Source organism: Apis cerana, linkage group LG3, assembly GCF_029169275.1.
Source record: "Apis cerana isolate GH-2021 linkage group LG3, AcerK_1.0, whole genome shotgun sequence".
NCBI lineage: Eukaryota > Metazoa > Arthropoda > Insecta > Hymenoptera > Apidae > Apis > Apis cerana.
The window spans coordinates 3,818,032-3,836,272 of record NC_083854.1 but is presented as its reverse complement, the minus strand read 5'-3'; the positions used below and the strand labels follow the sequence as shown (position 1 = coordinate 3,836,272).

Sequence of the window (18,241 nt, the reverse complement as noted above, 5' to 3'; positions counted from 1 at the left end):
TTCGAAGGGAAAAGAAAAATTGCGGAAATAATTTTTCCCTCCTCCGAATGAATAATCAAAAGGCGTGAAAAACTAGAAGAAGAAGAAGAAGAAAAAGAAGAAAGCCGGCATCCAGCGACAATGTTTCGCGGGCATAAATCAAATCGGAGAAAGTTACAACCCCAATTAACCTCTGTGATACGGGATGACTCGTGCTCGAGGGTTCGTTGAACCGATTCTCCGAGAAACCGAGCGAACCGACCGTTTCGGCCCGTCCATCCACCTGATAACGAACCGGCCAATGGTGGATAAACAAAGATAAGAGTCTTCTAGAATGAGAATTTAGAAAGTCAGATCAGAACAAGAATTAGAATTGGAATTAGATTCTCAAATAAATACGAAGTAAACTCTCATCTCATTTGAAAAATGAGGGCGTTCGGTGAGATAAGAATAATTTCAACGATCAATATTACACATTCTTGGATGTATATAATGGATCCACTGTTCCAATCTTACACAACATAAATTACACGAGCGATAAACGTTCGATTTTTCTTCTTTCTTTTTTATTTCACGCACGACGACTTAATATCCCTCCCCCTCCTACGCAACGACAATAATGCCCGTAATTGAAACCTAACCTAATAAAATATATAGTCCCCGTCCATTTCGCATTGTTACAATAGGCCCATTTCCATAACAATGATACAACGAGATGCCGAACACTGGACGAGGAAAAAACTTAATCCTCACGCACACAAGAAATTTCACAATGGCGTCGTCGTCCCTCCCTTTTTACATACAAACGTAAACGGGGGGGATATGTATTACGTGGCCGCCATATTCCTGTCTTTCGCGTATTAAAGTTCTCCCGGTTCTTGAAACGCCGCCCCAAAGCCGGCAATTTCTCCGATTTGACGGAGCGAATCGGCCGGATCGAAGCCACAAAGGCGACCGTTCCACTTCTGGAAATTGTTCCGGCAAAATCGTTCACCGGAACGACACGATAAAACTTTCTACGTGCGTGCAACGTACGACGAAACGCAACGGCGAGAGCCTCGGTTCCCTTTTGTGTTGTACCCCGGCAGCAACACACGACCGCTACTTCGTACTTTCTGCTCCACTCTGCTCCACTCTGATGACGTAACTATTTGTCGTTGTATTTTTATGAACAATGCGTTTCACGCCATCAGAAGGGCGGTATTTTCCTTTGTTTTCGTTCGATTTTTTGGCGACGAGTTCCTTCTTTTTTTTCTTTTCTTTTCTTCTAAAGATGATGGTTTTGAAAAAAATTTATTCTTACTACGAGATATTTTATCATGATCGAATTGATTTGTCTTCGTTATTCATGTTTCTCTCTTTCTCTCTTTTTTTTCTAAATTTAATTTTATCGTAATTTGTTTTTGGAATCTGTTTTACTTACGACAGATAATTGATTCATATCTTTCATCATTTCAAAATGAGAGTATTCGTTTTCTTTTCTCGCAATTATATTTTTGCAAAAAAAGAAAATATACAAATTTTCTATCATAATAATTTTAAGTTGAAAGTATAATGTTACGAGTGGAAGATAAAAGTAAAGAAAACAACGAGTATAGTAAATTACAGACTTCGAAATAAAGTTGCATTTGATCATAATCTCAAAAAAACATTCCCATGATAATCGTGCGATATTGTCCATTGTTTATATCGTTATTATCCTATTTTACTAAATTTTGTATTATATTATTATTTTATATTACGTTATATCATCCATTTGATATCGTATCATATACCATTATATTATTTAAAATAACGTCGTTATAAGACGGATTAGATATATATATATGTAAATGATTTACGACCCTCCTCTATCGTATTTTATACTCTACAACAGATTTTTCCGATAAGAAATATCTAACGTGATATAAGATCATTTATTTCTGATATTATTTGTACCATAAATTATTTATTCAATTTTAACCACACGTATAATACTCATATAAAATTATTTGAATACTCGATCTTTCCACTTTGACCGTGATAAATTGTGTCCCTATCTCGCAAATCCAAATCCCGTGTTTCGTTTAATATTATAAAAATCTGAAATGCAATATTTTTTATTACAACTGTGTATACATATACCACTGAAAAAATAATTTTCACATATCCATACTCCTCGATTAATGTACAATTAAAATGTATTAGGTTACATTGGTTGTATTCTTTAATTAAGTAAATTAAATTAAGAGATGTAAATTTAATTTTCTTCTAATAAAATCCTGTATTAATATAATACTTTTATTCGGTATACACGTGCCGTCGATGAGGGAGAAAAAGGATGAAAAAGAAAGAAAAATGTATTTCGTAACGGGCAAAGATATCCCCCTTGTCACAAGGAAGATTCGAATCGATGCCAAACGATTAGCCTCGATTGTAATTCAATTGTCATTTCTCGCGACGCAATTTCGGGCCGGGCTTTTTTATTGGGGTGATTGACTGCCCCTCGAAGCTTGATTCTCCTCTGTTATTTTTCCTCCTCCTCCTTCTCCTTCTCTTTGACATCGTCACCGATCGTGAGTTTCGAAAAAATCGATCGAGGCGATGTGTTTGGTCTGTCGTTGCCGATGGAACACGCGCTTCACGTCACGTTCCGTGTCGATATTTTCGGCTGATGATGGAGGATGGAGAGAGAGAAAGAGAGAGAGTACATTCCTTAGGAATGCTTAGATCGATGCTCGAGGAAATAATTCTTTTTTTTTCCTTTTGGAAGAATTCTCATAAATTTTCTCTCGCTTATATTACATTAAATTTTCAACATGTTGATATTTGAAATTTATAGAATGAAAACGATTATGAAGTAATAAGATGTTTATTTATTAGTGTTCTCAATTTTTATTTATACCGGATAGGATAATTATATTTATATGTAATTGAACTTTAAATTGGCAATCTTCTGATTGAAAACTTTTTCGATTCTAGTTTTCATAACTCTGTAAATACCATTCCGATCTTTCCTCTTCCCCCTCTGAAAAGAATAATTCTATATATCAAAAAATAGGGATAGATGAAAAATGTTTTCACATTTTAATCATCGGTTAACTCCTCAAATCCAATTAAACACTCTCTCCTTCGTCATTTTTTCGAAACTTTTCTATCTATCTGCGCAAAATTAAAAACAAAAAAAAATCTACGAACAAGAAATTGCAAAAAATCTGTACAAACGATTGCTACAAATTATTATTACTATTATTATTATAAATAAAAGAAAATAAATCGACATTACGAACCAAGGTTTTCAAGGATCACGTGCACAAGAATTCATCGACGAGATATATTATTATCATCGTAATCAAAGAAATAAATCGATAATCACCGAGCGATCAGTGATATTTACCAGGAGGGCCAGCGAAAAATTCGTCGGATCCATTTGCATGCAGGGGTTCAACGAACTCTCGATACAACCCAGGGTCAATTCGCGGAGGGGCCCTGGAACTTCCTTCAACGAGACCTAACCCCGCGAAACCTCGACCCGGCATTGAGCCGATGAATTTATAAAAATGATCGAGGAGGGAGAAAAAAAGGAGGCGAAGAAGAGAGAGAGAAAGAGGGGGCGCCCGCTTACGTCCAAATTCCCCGCTGATCTACTCTCTAATGAACGAATCTATTGTCCGTGGGACTCCGTGCAAAAGAAATCGGCCACGCGCGCCGCTCGGAACCGCGTCTGGAAATTTAAAAAATTCCTCCACCGCCTGTAATCGGCCGAATTATCGTTCACGAGATTGTGGAGATTAATTGTACCGTGAAGATTCGATCGGACACGATGATTGGCGAATTTTTCCCAACCCCCGGGGGATTGGAAGGGGGATTGAAAGTCGGGGAGGCTGCGGTTGATTGGAGCGGACGGTGGATGATGCGTGGTCGAAGGACGTAAGTAGCGCAGAGATTTAAAATTTAGGATCCTTTTAAAGGGATTTTTAAGTTTCTAGATCGTTGAAAAAGTTATTACGATTAGATATCCTATATAGTAGAGTCTTTAAGAATTTTTAATCTTATTAGTCCCCTCTTTCAATCGCTTTACTCGCTTTCGTTTGAAAATTGAACAATTCGAGAAAGAAAATTGGCACGTGAGTAAATTGATTATTCCAAGATAAAATTCTGACGTTAGTCAGAATCCACGACAACCATCGCACAATGACACTTTTTCCAAGAAGAATTAAAAATAATTAACTTCCTCAAGCCTCATAAATTTGTCCTCGAGAGGTCACTCCATATTCAAACTGCGATAAAAAAAGGAAAGAAACGAAAAAAAGTTTTCTCACAAGCTCACATTTTCTTCCCTACGAACACGAACCGCTTATCTAACTATCCACGATACTTTTTCCAAGAAGAATTAAAAATAATTTATCCACCATTTGTCCCCGAGAGGTTAATCGCTCCAAATTGAATTCCACGCGTATCCAACGCGACCATTTCCAACCATTTTCCCCTTCCTTTTTCGTTTCCAAAATCGAACCACCCTACCATCCGTCCTTTCATCCGGCAACACCCCTTCCGGTCGAAGGGGGAGGCTTATATCGTTGCCCATTCGAGACGAGGCCGACGAAGGATTGGTGAAACAAAAAAAGTTCAGAGAGTTTACTTACTCTGGGTTACGCGTCGATAAGTGTCACGAAACACGACATCGTTCCCTCCCCTTCTCTCCTCCTCCTCCTCCCCCTTTTCACAGGATCCCCTCGTCGCTTCGCCGCCCGACGAGGTTCAACGAACCCGGGATGATGACGTGATACTGCCATGTTGGGAATTTATTATCTGACTCCTCTGGTTGTCCAACGACCCCTCTTCGCTTTTTGTGTATCGCGACGCGGCCACTCCGCTCCTCGTTCTTTAGTTCGTTTCCGATTCCGACGGGGGAGGATCGTCTTGGAGCGCGTGGACGTCCGCAAACCACGTGGCGGCGCGTGGTGGATCGTCTCTGCGTGCGTGCGTGCGTGCATTTTCCAACGGTACCAGGATACGGCGCGGCGGATACGACGGTGGCGGATTCTAGGTTCGTCGAATTTTCTTCCCTTTTTCTTTCGTCAATCTCTACCTTTCTCTCTCTCTCTCTCTCCTTTCGAATTTGAAAACGGGTTTTTCGGATGGATTTAGAATTTTCTAATCTGAAGGTAGATGGATGTATATGTCGAGTTTTTGATACGTAAAGATTGAGAGTGGATATAATTTTGATTGGCAGAAAGGGGGATGTGTATATTCTAAAATTTTTATTAGTGTGAGAGATTGGGTAGAACGAATACGAATCATCGAATCGATGTGGATCGAAGTGATAATGATTAGGGAAAAGTGGATGACATGGTAAATTTTTATAAATTTTTTTAAAAATCGTTCTAATTTTTCTTTTCTTTTTTTAAATCTTTGGATCTTTTCTAATTCAAAAGGTATCAGCGACCCGGACAGCGTGTATTTCATTACATTTCGCAATTATCTTCGCGTAATTTAATACAGATTCACAAAGTTTTTCCCGGCAAAGAATCTTTGACCTTTAAACACGTGGTTATTCGAAACGCAATGAATTCCATTAATGCAAGGGAATCTTTTCCACAAGCATGTAATATTTCTCGGTTAATTAGTAACTTTATACGTTACACACAATTCCAATCGAACGTCTAATGTCGTATTACCGGTTTTTAATTAAACATTCCATACAAATATATATATATATATATTTGTATACATATATTTATTTATACACGAGGTCGTTGACGTTTTGTTTATATGAAATACGATTAAAGATCTTCTCTTTGAAAAATTCGCGATTGAAATTCTATCTAGTGCAGGTGTAAAAATGAATGGTAGTCCGATATTTACTAGGAAATGCTCGTGTTACTCGTAAACAGCTTATATTTATCACGATGTATTATCACGAGCAGGGTCGTGTTTCGTTTATCCCTCTTATCCGCGATAATTGCGGCGCCATCGTCGAATTGCTTTGTTCAAATATTTTTATTTATAGACTAGAGAATACGCATATACTCTCTCGTTACATAATATTTCCATAAAGAGTATCCTTTAAGAGTCGAGTGTTCTTTATAACAAAAAAAAAAATTCATCATTCCATACGTTCTTTCATTTCGCCTATAAATAAATTTTACGTGCGATCGAAAATCTATAACACGTTAACACCAGACGATATAAAACTGCATGGAAACGGCACGTTTCCAAAATGAGTTCCACTTGGCGAACGATTCACTTCCCTCTCTTACGAGAGAGGGCAGGCTTTCCTATTCTCCTTGAAAACCCATTCGAAAGTCGCGCGCCTTTATATGGGCTCGCACCAGTGAAGATGTTCCCAGTCCGCCTTAATTGACGGCCATGAGTGTACGGCGGCGCATGCGCAGCTTTCGAACGGCCTTGCAGAAATCGTTTTCCTGTCCCTGATCGCATCGCAAAACATCCAGAGCCGACTGAAAGCCGATCCAACGGATCGAAAGCTGTTCCCCGCCGCGTTTCTCGCCGTTTCACGAGGGATTTCTATCGATCCTCGGCCTGGTTATACTGGTTTCGTTTTTGCACTTTGTTGGAAAATTATTTTCGAGCGGGAAGGACAAAGGATTTTCTAGAAGGGATCAGGTTTCGAGTTGATTTTTTTTATCCGAGAAATTATCTTCGAACGAAGGATTTTTCTTGGTTTTGATCTTGAATTTTGTGAAATTTTAAAAATTCTTTTCCTCCTTAAATGTAATAGAGTTTTAGAAGTGTCTAATTGATATAGGAGGAAAGGAAAGTTTCGATTGGTCTTCTCCTCCGGGAAGAATTTCGATTCCAAGTACCGTACTTTCTCATCTTCGAAACCGTTCAACTTGCAAGTAATTTTGCATCGAAATGAATCGTCGTCGAAATAATCGAGACCGCCACGGAACGGAAGTTCAATTTACCATCTTTTACCGGAGAAATTTTAATGAAAGGAATAAATTGACTTCTCGAAAACGATCATAAAACAATTTAAACCGATCACGCGATTGGAACTCGTGAAAAATCGCGAGGGACTTGATATCCATTCTTTCGTAACGTTCACATTATAATAAAAATGTTGTGCGTACAATTCGAAGATAAAAAACGTATCGAAATGAAATAATTAAAAACTACCTTTCCATCGAGCGACAATTAAAAATTATTAAAACGCTCTATTCTATTGCAAAAATAATTTCACGCACAACTTTTTCCATTTATTCGATTCGATTAAAAAAAAAGGATCTCAGGAACGATATTAAACTAATCGAATGGCTTAATCTGCCAATCAAAAGGAACTTTAATCGAAAGAAACGTCGATTGTACTCCACCTTTCTCCACGATCGACATCTTTTCCAATTGGAATCGAACTTTTGCTCGATACGAACATATTACGACATGCACAGCTTTGACAACATAATTGAGATTAATACGAGGATCGTGCAATTTCTTCCCTCCGAAGCACGATCATTTTTAATCGAGAGAAACACGATCCGTTATTCTTTGATCCTCTCCACTTTTTTTCCTCCGGGCGGAAAAGACAAGTGGCGTGCGATTACGAAATCGATGTCTTTTATTAAAAAAAAAGAAACCAAAAAATAATTTCGTTCGCCAATATTGAGTAGAAAAGAATTATCGTTACAACGATTCAAGCGTTGCCGTCTAAAAGATAAATAAAATGTTTATCAACTTGGTTAAACATTTCCTCGAATGAAGGAATTAAACAATTAATAATAAAGGAAGAACACACGTGTTTATTCCATGTTTAATTTCGACTAAATGTAGAACGACTTGTAAAATTTTAAATGCGAAAGTGAAAGAGATCGAAATGATTTGGTGTTGAAATTTTTACGTTCCGAGAGGAGGATGAATAATTTGAATAATTGATTTAGTAATTGTTGCAAATACGATGTAATACTGGTGAAATGCAATAGAACGATCAAATATTTCCATTTTATTAAATCTGTTAATAAGTCTTTTCTGCCTCCTGTGTTTCCAAATCGATGATTACGATTTTTTTCTTTTTTTTTCTTAAATACGCAAGATACATCTGCTTACGATTTCCAAGCCACATGGTGTTACAAACGTTAATAGATTAATCAATTTCACTTTGGAAGGGTTTTTTATCAAAGAATCCTCTGAGGCACAGCTGTTAGACGTATAGACGTCCTAAGTCGTCTCTTTCTTTGCCTTTCTCCACGACGAACATCGTGACACGTTGCGAAACAGACTTTTTGCCGAGTACAACTGGATGATCTTCGTTTTTACGCTCGTTGAAATCTCTGCCGGTGATTTTCCATTGAAACCGAATAGATGGATACTGAATTTTTCATTTCGATCGAAAGAATCTGTACAATTTACATACATTTCTTGTTTCCTTCTTTCGTGGACAATTGCTAACATCTTTCTTTCCCTTTTCCAGAGAAGAAGTTACCTCTTCTACAAATATAAGGATATTTATAGATCTATATAAGAACATTATGAAATTTTTGAAAAGACATTAAATTCCTAATCGATTCCCACAATCTGATTTATTTATTACTATAATTTGCTAGTAATTGAAATAATAGCTAAAGAAAAAACTACTATTTCAAAACAAGCTAACAAGAATAATTAAACTCACGTTAGATTGCTTGTACCTGATTTCTAATCTAATTTGTTCTACTCGAAGAACGGCTTATTATGCAAAGAATTAAATGATTGAAACGAATGGAATCATGTTAAATCATCCGAATCAACCAATTCCACTCGATAATTCTGATATGTTAAACAAATTTTCGAAAGATTTTTATAAACGATTTTCCAAAAATTATTCGACACATAACTTTCACACTTTCGTGGAAAAGATTAATTCGATTCTTGATTTAATCTGAAAGCGAGTCAGATTTTTCGTTCGACGCAGTCTGATTCGTGTCGGTGTTTAATTGCTGTCGCGAAATAATTTCGATGGCACGTCATTGTTATTATGGAGGCGAGTATTCGTCGGATTGTTGCCTCGCCAGAATACGTTAAATAGTTTCGAAATTGTTGTAAATTTATACGGAGATTACGGAAATATTTTTTATACAAATTCCTTCCTGGTGACGAGTAATATTATTCTCTCCCATATTGTTCCAAACTTTCTAAACTTCCTCCTTGTTCCAATTCGATTATCGATCGAATTAAAATCCAAAGATCCAAGAATCCGATCCTCGGCGAGAAAATGAAACGAAATTCTCAATCAGACGTTCGTTTGTTCCAGAGTGGAAAGCTCAGCGTTGCAGTTGGTGTACCCGCTGGATTCTCGTCCGGTGCAGCTAATCTTCCGGGGGTTGCAGGTGGTCAAGGAGAAACGATCCCTCCTCCGGGATGTCTCGGGCGTTGTTAAACCCGGCGAGCTTTTGGCCGTCATGGGCCCCTCAGGTAACACGATTTCGCGAAATTAAGAATCCTCCTCCCCCTTCCAAGATAATCCTTCGACAGATTGGTCTTCGAAGAGGGGTGGAGGTTCCATAGTTTATCCCCTTTTGAAGTAGAATTGATTCGGAGATAAAGTCTCCCGTCGGGGAGAAGGATTTGGATATTGATGGGAATCGTACATTTCATTTCATTTTTCTCGGGAACGTGCTGAGCTGGATCTTCCACTTGCTGGATCGGCAGGTGGTTCCGAGACGAGTTAAAGAGAGTATACGTGGTAGAAGTATTAGATTTATTCGCAGTCACAGCAACAGTATCCAGGAAATATTTTCCAAGAAATCTCTCGATCGATCCTAATCTATCTTTCCTAAAAAAAACACTCGATTTCGAGAAAAGAGGCAATTCACATCACGAACACGAGAGATGGCTATCGTAATTTAAACCGCCGGGTACACAAGTGGCGAGAAAAAAGTGAAGCACGATGCTAAATTCGTACTAAGTCCTTCCAACGGCCGCGGATGAAACAAGTCATCGTTGATGAACATCGTTGCGAAACGCGGTTCAACCCGGTTCCCAAATAGATCTCGAGGGGGAAAGGACGGACGAGTTACGAGCGCGGGACACGGCCAAAACGAGGAGGAGGAGGAGGAGGAGGCCGAGAAATAAACGAATGACGCAAACTGCCGCGAAATTGTCCGCCGGAGAGGAGGAGGGCGGCATGGAAATACGATCGAGTCATCAGCATTCGCGAGAATTCGCCGCGGAACAACAAACGGTCAATTAGCCTCGAACCCGGGCCCCGAAAAATTCGAATGATTACACGTCGCGATAAATTGGATAAGTCACGGGGATTCATTATCATACGAGTTTGTTTATCGAACATCGACGACAATCGATCATGTTTGAATTGTTTCGTGCTTATAATACGTAGATTTATAGATAGTAGATTTTTCTTTTTTGAAGATATGATTTGGAATCCCTTAAATTTGGAATTAAATATTCAAACTTCTTCAAACAAGTGATCCTTGACATTAACTTAACTTATTATAGAAATATCCAATAATCCAAACTAGTATAATACGCTAAATAAAAAGAAAAAAGTTACAAAAATGAAGAAGATACAGAGAAATCAAATTTCTCCAGGATTCTCCAGGATGGATCCCAAAGCCAGCTTCCTCTTCTATGTTTAACCGCGACGAGGCACGAAGCCTGGCGGTATCCGCGGACGGTAACGAGCGATATTTATCTCGAGAGATTCGTCGTCCTCCTCCTCCTCCTCCTCGATATTCGTTTAACAAGCAAGCAAGGGGTTACACGCGAGTACAAATCATCGAGCACTCCCTCGCCCTCTCTCGTACCACGGTTTTGTGTCGTTAAAATGTCCCTCGAGCACGGGCACGCGAGCGTATTTCCACCGTCCAAAGCCGTATATCTTTGGACGACGAATTCTAGGAACGAGATGGTACCCTATTCCGGTAGGCGCCACTTTCTAGCCCCCTCTTCACCGATTGAATCGAAACAGTTCTACCTATTCTTTCGCGTTCCCAAAGTTTTCTTACTCTAGTTCTTTACTTCTTTACTTCGTTTAACGGTGGATTGGCTGATTGGCGATGATCGCGAGACTTTTTTAGGGATATTTTTGGTTTTCAGATTTTTTTTATTTTTACGTAAATCTGTTTCTTTGTGTTTGAAATAAGAAAATGTAAATTTTGAAGAGGAATATGATACGAGAAAATAAATAAATATATGTCGAGTTAGGATTTTTAATTTGAATAACGTTTTCAACTATGAAGTTAAAGTTATGACAAGTTATTTTATTGGTCGAACAGGTTGCGGCAAAACGACGTTATTGAACTGCCTGTCAGGCCGCGTGGGCTTGGACGGGGGTGAAATCTGGCTGAATCGTGAAAGGTTGACAAAAAGATGGCGCAGAAGAATCTGTTACGTGCAACAGCAGGACGTTTTCTTTCCCGATCTCACGTTACGACAGACACTCGAGGTAAGACTTTTTTTGTCTTTCATTTTAGAAAACGATATATGTATATCGCGTCGTGAATAAAGTTATAAAGTTTCGAACAATTAATTCAATTTCAATCAAAAATGTTGAAGAAATTTAAATAATGGCCAGCACAACGTGAAAATAACTACAAGAATTTAAAAAAAAAATAAAATAATCAAATAAAAAGAAGAAAAGAAATTGATATTTATTTACTTATCGTGTCCGTGACGAAATCTTTTCTCGTAAAACAAGAGAACAATTTCCATAAAACCGTTCTCATCAAATGGCAAAAGTCGAAATATTTCCCTCCGCATGATAATACGGGTCGATAAATTCCTACATCGAACGATAAAACCGATGAAAACGGGTTCCCATTAAACCCAGACCGATCCCAATCGTATAAGCTATCGAATTTGCATCCATGAACGCCATTACACGCGCGTGCAAAAAAAAAATTGGTCCATTTCTCTAGCTATGTCATAAAACAATGGACCCCGAAAAAAATCTACGTTCGATGGATTCCGATAAAATTCGATGACCGTTTGTTTAATAGAATTTCTACAATAAAATTTCGCCACGCTCGAGCGAAATTCGATTAAATAAATCTTTTTAATTGGATCCGTATCGATGAACATTATACGATCGAATAATTCTACTGATGTTTAAATCTTAATTTTTCTTTTTTTTACAGTTTGTAAATTATTACGATATTGATTTTTAACTCGAAAAGATTTCAAGTTAAATTTAACGAGGATAATTAATATTCACAAAAAATTGTCGAACAAGAAAGAATCAAAGGGAAAAGAAGAAAAATTAATCAATCAATTAATACCCGAATACCTGAATAATGATAATGATTGCCTCTTCGTATAATCTCAAAATAATTCGATGCTACAATTAACTACGGCTATTCGATCGTATATGAACATTATAAATTATTCAACCGTTAAAATCTTACTCATTTCTGAGCATGTTAAAAAGTTTTAGAAAGGGAAAGGTTCAACGTTCGATCTTACGTACGTTAGAAAAATGAAAAAAATAGTTCAACGGAACATTTAAGCTAAGGAATAATCACCGCCACGCAAAAATGAAACGCCTCATCGCCGAGGAAACTCGTAAATCCTCCATATTTACGTGGCAATGCAGACGCGCAAGTAGAAACGGACCGGCATAGTCAGACACGCTAGACTTGTGAACTTACGGGGGCGGTTGGCGAAATAGAGGCGGAATTGAAATTACTTGAGACGAAGTGAAAAATTAATGAGATTAAATTAATTTGATTCAAGTCTCGAATAATTCATTTGAACATTCTTGCCTACTCTTCGTGCAACCTCGAATAAAAATTGCTGTTACTACGATTAATTACGGTTCGAACGATAAATTGTTCAATTGTGATTAAAATCGTTACAAATTTTGACTGGTTTCTGAACAGGAAGTAGCCGATTCTGGCGTTTCCTCCTATTTCCGTGGAAATCGGCCACGAACCCCAGTGAGTGCCAAGTTCCGCGCGAAATTTATTAAAGTTCACGGTAGAAAATTAGGAGGAGACCTCGAGCTTGGGATCGTATGGAATGCGGGCCAGGAGCCAAACAACGACGCGTACCATTCTCGCGAATTTAACGCGCAAGAAGGAGCCACCCATTAACGAATTGGCAAAGTTTATTCCTTGTCAGGTTTTGGCATTAAAAAGGATGTTTAGCTTTGAGCGAGATGTTTTTGGAGGGTGTTGAGAAATATGGCGGATTAACTTTTGAGGTTAGTTTCGATGGTATAAATAGGGAATACCCGAGGAGACTCGGTTTTAGCATTTTACGTGTTTTGAAAATAGCGAAAGGATAAATTGTGGGAATTTATAATTAGCAAATTTATTATTTTTCATTTTTAAATTCTCTAGTAACCGATACTAAAAAAGAGTCCTTAGATATTCGTTAAATCAAGATACATGAATCAAAATCAATAATAAAACAAGTCCTATCGATGTCTCTGTTAAATTATACTTCGTTACTACAAATATTTATATACACTTTGACTAACTTTTTAACGAAGCCATGTAAAGTAAAATATCTCGTACAAGAGCGAGAAAGATCCAAAGAAATTCATCATATCGATGCACGGATCGTAAACACTACAATTACACGTCCCCCGTGCATGTGCGACACATGAACCGATCCAACAGGACGTTGGCCTCTCTCGATTATACGGCAAGGGGGACAGGAGTCGCCCCGTGACAAATAGAGGGTGGTAGAAAGAGAAAAAAAAACGAGAGGAGGAAAGACGGGGAGAGAGTTGTGGTGACGTCATAACTCGGTCAGTGAACCGTCGGAGCGCGTGTCTTACGTGTTTCAAAAACATTCGGCGCCGTCTCTCCCTACGTGCATAATACGCTAAAGCTGCTGCCATCGCTCCTCTCTTTCTCCCCCTTTCTCTCCCCACCGTGTCACGTCACGTTGTTTTCTTTTCGCGGGCTCTCGTATTTCTTCTTCGTGCCTTTCTCTCGCTCCATCACGACGTGCCCCCTGTCACCGCGCACTTATGGACGCGCCTTTACAACGCGTCGTTCGACTGTTCTTCTCTCTATACACGGCGTCCCCTTTGCTGCGAGAGAAGTGAGACGATTCTTCACTTGTGAAAAAAAAGAAAGAAAAAAAAAAGCGAATAAAAATATTTGTATAAAAGATTAAATATTATGATCGAAGAAATCGATAAAATTTTAACGAGGATTGGTAAAAAAAATTTGTCTTTGATCTTAAGAGATTCGAACAGCGAGACACTGGGTATAATATGATAGTGCTCGTTCTCCTTTTCCACTCGTTTTCTGCGCAGTTTTCTTTTAACGACGAGTTCGTCCCAATTTTCAGTTTCTCAGCCTTCGGCCAGCTTTTCATTTCTCCCGCCAGCGGTGCATTGTTCTCTCCGTTTCCGTTCACGTGTTTTTTTGCTCACCTGGCCAGTTTCTTAACCGTTAAGCGGGTTTCCTTTCGTAGCCGCCTCTCGATTTCCTCCTTCGCTTCGATGGAACACACCGGTCCCACCGGTGATAACGTACACGCTTTCCAACCCGTTATCACTTTTCGTATACGCGTCTCTCTCTCTCTCTCTCTCTTTGCCTTTCTATTTTCTTCCTTCTTGTTTTATTCTCCTATCATTCATCATTGCCTTATTTTCGTTTCAAGTTCGAAAGTGTAAAACTACCTTTTTACACCATAATATCTTTAACAAACGTAATTAATTCTTTAATTCTGTATTTTCCATAAGAAAAAGAAAAACAGGAAAACATTTGCACGAATATCTTTTTCCGATTATACGACAAAGCCGAAAAATTTGTTCGGAAATTTGTTTTTTTAAATTATTCCGAATAATTAAAATTATTTCCATCTTTCCTCCGCTATTCCCCCGTTATTCCCTCGAATCTAATCTTTTCGATCGACTGTACGCTCGAATAAATTCCTCGAAAAGCCGTTCTACGAATCGTTTCACTTTCCCTTTTCACCGCGTCGTGATAGGTAACACGTCGTCGTCGTCGTGGTCGTCGTCGTGGTCCTCGTCGTCGTTGTGTAAACCAGCCGGCGGAGATGACGTTCACGGTCGTGAGCTCCGTTCTGGAGCGGTCCAGTTTCCTGCTGGCCGAGAGAGACGACCGCTATATACCCGCAGCGAAATATCGTCGGCCGCCACTTTCTCTCTCCGCATAACGGATCCTCTTGTGTAACGGACTCCCGGCTGTCGAGAAAATGGCACGTTCGTCCGCGGCGGCCAAGGCAGGGTGTGTCGACCGCGGCGGGATTCGCCTTAAGCCCCGTGCACACGATTCGAATCGATCGCCGGCGCGTGACGAACCGACATGACCGGAGAAATTGCCGGTTTCATTGAAACGGGTTGAGACGAGATTTTTTTGAATAAGGATTCGAAGAATTTACGGTATTTTTGATTTAACGGCCGTGTCCTGTGTTAAATTACAAATCGTATTGTTAGAATTAATTATTTAACACGAGAGAAATTTGTAAACTGTAAATTTGTATGTATATATATTCTTTCGAACTTTATATATCGTATCCCCTGTTTATTTCACTTGGTACAAACGTTAAAAAACGTTTTTATCCATTACTGTGCGGTTTAATTGTTCGATTACTCGTCGAGGCGATAAAATTGGAGAAACTTTGAACAAGTTCGATTAAAAAATGCGTAAATTTGGCGGGCGGCCAGGCGCATGCGCGTATCGCGCAAAATGGCCGATCGGCGGGAGACGAGAGAATCGAATTTCCTTTCATTAAGCGGCTTAATGGTTTCGTTCGAGTGGAATTTCAAATAGGCGGCTAGGAAACAATGGGCTGTTTAATTGGCTGTTTTACATTGATTTAACTTAACCAACCGCGTCGAGAGCCATTATCGGCCGTTTTATATAGTTGCGCATACTTTCCTCGAATGATTAAGTGGAACTATTAATCAGTCACATAATAGAATTTTAAAAGCCCACCATTGAAGCGCCTGATTCCAGCCATCCATTCGACCAGAAATATTAGCCGACAGTAATCGACAGGGCCGAGAAACGATCCATTTTAATTGACAGATTTATGCTTGCGACAAATTGCTCGAAGTATACACGGTGTAAATATTATTCGTGGAGGGAACTTTTTTAAATCGATTTTTCTTAACTGCCAAAACAAGCGCAAAAGTTGGTATACCAAAATATTTTGGATATCTTAGAAAGGATTTTTAACAACAGTTTCCAATGCATTCGTACAGACATCGCGTTGAAATTTTCAGATTATATAGAATTTTACTTCGATACAAAATAAGCAAAGAATCCGAAAGAAGCGTGGAACACAATTCCAGCTTAATAAAACCAGAAAGAAATTCCCATTTTTTTCTCCTAGAAAATAACTATAACGCTCGAACGAGAGAGAAAAATTCAAATCTCCTATCCTCGCGCGAATTCCACGGCGACCGCGGATCAACCATTTCAACCGCTGGATGGAATTCCAAAGGCGACAGCGACCCAGTACGTTTCCCTTCGGCTCCAACACGCTTGGCCTCGCGTGTCCCCGAATTATCAAACGCGCGCGTGAACGCGTTTCGAGGCGAGGAAAGTCCAAGTCCGGCACTACGTGCACAGCCGTTCAAGAACGATGGTGGCCCCGTCGTTCCTCGCCGCGCTGTTCGAACGAAGAAGGTGTGGCACGGTGACACGAAACTTCCTCTCTCGTTACAAGATTCGCGGTTTCCTGCGTTACACAATTCCCCTTTGGACGATTAACTTAATCCTTGAACACAGATCCTTTCCCTTCAATCATCCGATCTATTTTATCAACAAATAATACAAGATTCGAAATTTCTCTCTCGTTCTCCTAAATTCTTTTCTCGCTCGAGATCGAAAGAAAGAAAGAAAGAAAAAGTCGGTTTCGCAAGGGGGAGGAGGGAGACTGTTGCAACGTTATCGTAATTGATTTAACGATCGCGATTAACGAGCGGGCCGGTGCATCCCCGGGGGTACGTGTCAGATGGTAATAATAGACACAAAGTGGGCTGGATGTTACGAAACGGAAATGCACGTCCACGCCGCCGGGTTTTGCTTACATTCGTGTTTAATGCGTAAACGGGGCCGTGTCTTGGGTTAAAAGGCGGTCTGCCCCCCTCACTCTCCGTAAACTCCATCCGAGATACCGATCTTCCATCGTCGTTCCGCCATCCACGTAACCCTGCCACACTCTTTCTCGCTTTCGCCGCAAATTCAATCCACCTCCATCTCCCCCCTCGCCTTAATTTTTCTTTTCTTTTCGTTGTTTGTTTTGATCTTATCCGATGTTTCTGTTCGCGTTATGTTACAGTACCAGGCGAGGCTCAGACTTCCGGACACGTTCTCGCACTCACAGAAGATGCAGTGCGTGGATCATATCATCGAGGTCCTCGACCTCGCCACCTGCCAAGACACCAGTGAGTATACAGATGGATATACGATTGATGGATCGCCGTTTCGAATGATACAAGGATATCGATTCGAAGTATTGTGATATGATGTAAGAAATAGAAATTCTTTAAGCTTGATCGAGAAATATATATTCGAACTTAGTAATTATTCGCTCGTTTTATTTTTGTTTATAAATAATTCGAGTGGAAGAATGATAGGAGAGCGAGAAAAGGAAGGTGGATACTTGCAAGATCTCGCAATTTCTCTGTATATTCACTTTCCAACGGACGATAAGATTAAAACGCTTCTAGCTCGGTATCGCGAAAACTAGGGCGATCTTTCGCCTCGCGAGCATGTATAAATTCGCCGTAATTTGTTTATGGGCGGCGAACGAGATGCCAGTGGCAATTTACGACTTCCACCGGTAAGAAACGGGCCAACCACGGTCGGTCGCGCCATAGCCGTCGTCGTTGTTCCGGTTCGATTTCGATCCGCCGTTTCCGGGATCGTAACTCATTCATCTTTCGCCGTTAAAGGCTCGTGGAATCGTTTGTTATCGAGCTCCGTGTTATTCGGATCGTGAACGTATTTTCTGGGGGCGTTTCGATACCGTCTGAAAACTCTTTGGAAATCCTTTTAAGATTTGCAGATTTAATTAAAATTATTTCCATCGGGCCGTGGAGAAGATAATATTTTGATATTTGATTTTTTTAGCGATTCCTTTGAATTTGAAATTGAATGTTAGAATGTTTCTGGATAGTTTCGAGAACGATACGTTAAAAGTAATTGTTCTTTCAATTGTGATACTAAATATTTTGTGTTTGATTTTATAAAATTTAATAATTACGAAGAATAAGGCAAACATGCAAAATAGTATTATAAATTTGAGATGGGAATTTTAAAGATGGAAAAATATTTTTAACCTGATTAATCTTGTTGAATATCCTTTTATATTATTTTTAACTGCCCTAACT

The 18,241-nt window shown here is 39.3% G+C and overlaps 1 protein-coding gene across 9 annotated transcripts in view; it reads left to right on the top strand.

Annotated features, from left to right (window-relative positions):
* Nucleotides 1-18,241, top strand: part of LOC107995718 (uncharacterized) — a 166,591-nt gene that overhangs the window by 122,851 nt on the left and 25,499 nt on the right. For 8 of the 9 annotated variants that reach the window (XM_062072240.1, XM_062072239.1, XM_062072242.1 and 5 more), the window contains 3 exons: nucleotides 9,209-9,369; nucleotides 11,193-11,362; nucleotides 17,188-17,293. In XM_062072240.1, coding sequence (XP_061928224.1) covers nucleotides 9,357-9,369; nucleotides 11,193-11,362; nucleotides 17,188-17,293 — 289 coding nt within the window. In that variant the 5' untranslated portion in view covers nucleotides 9,209-9,356. Of the gene's footprint in view, nucleotides 1-4,858; nucleotides 5,009-9,208; nucleotides 9,370-11,192; nucleotides 11,363-17,187; nucleotides 17,294-18,241 lie in introns of those variants that run through there. The other variant, XM_028665683.2, reaches the window with a different exon arrangement.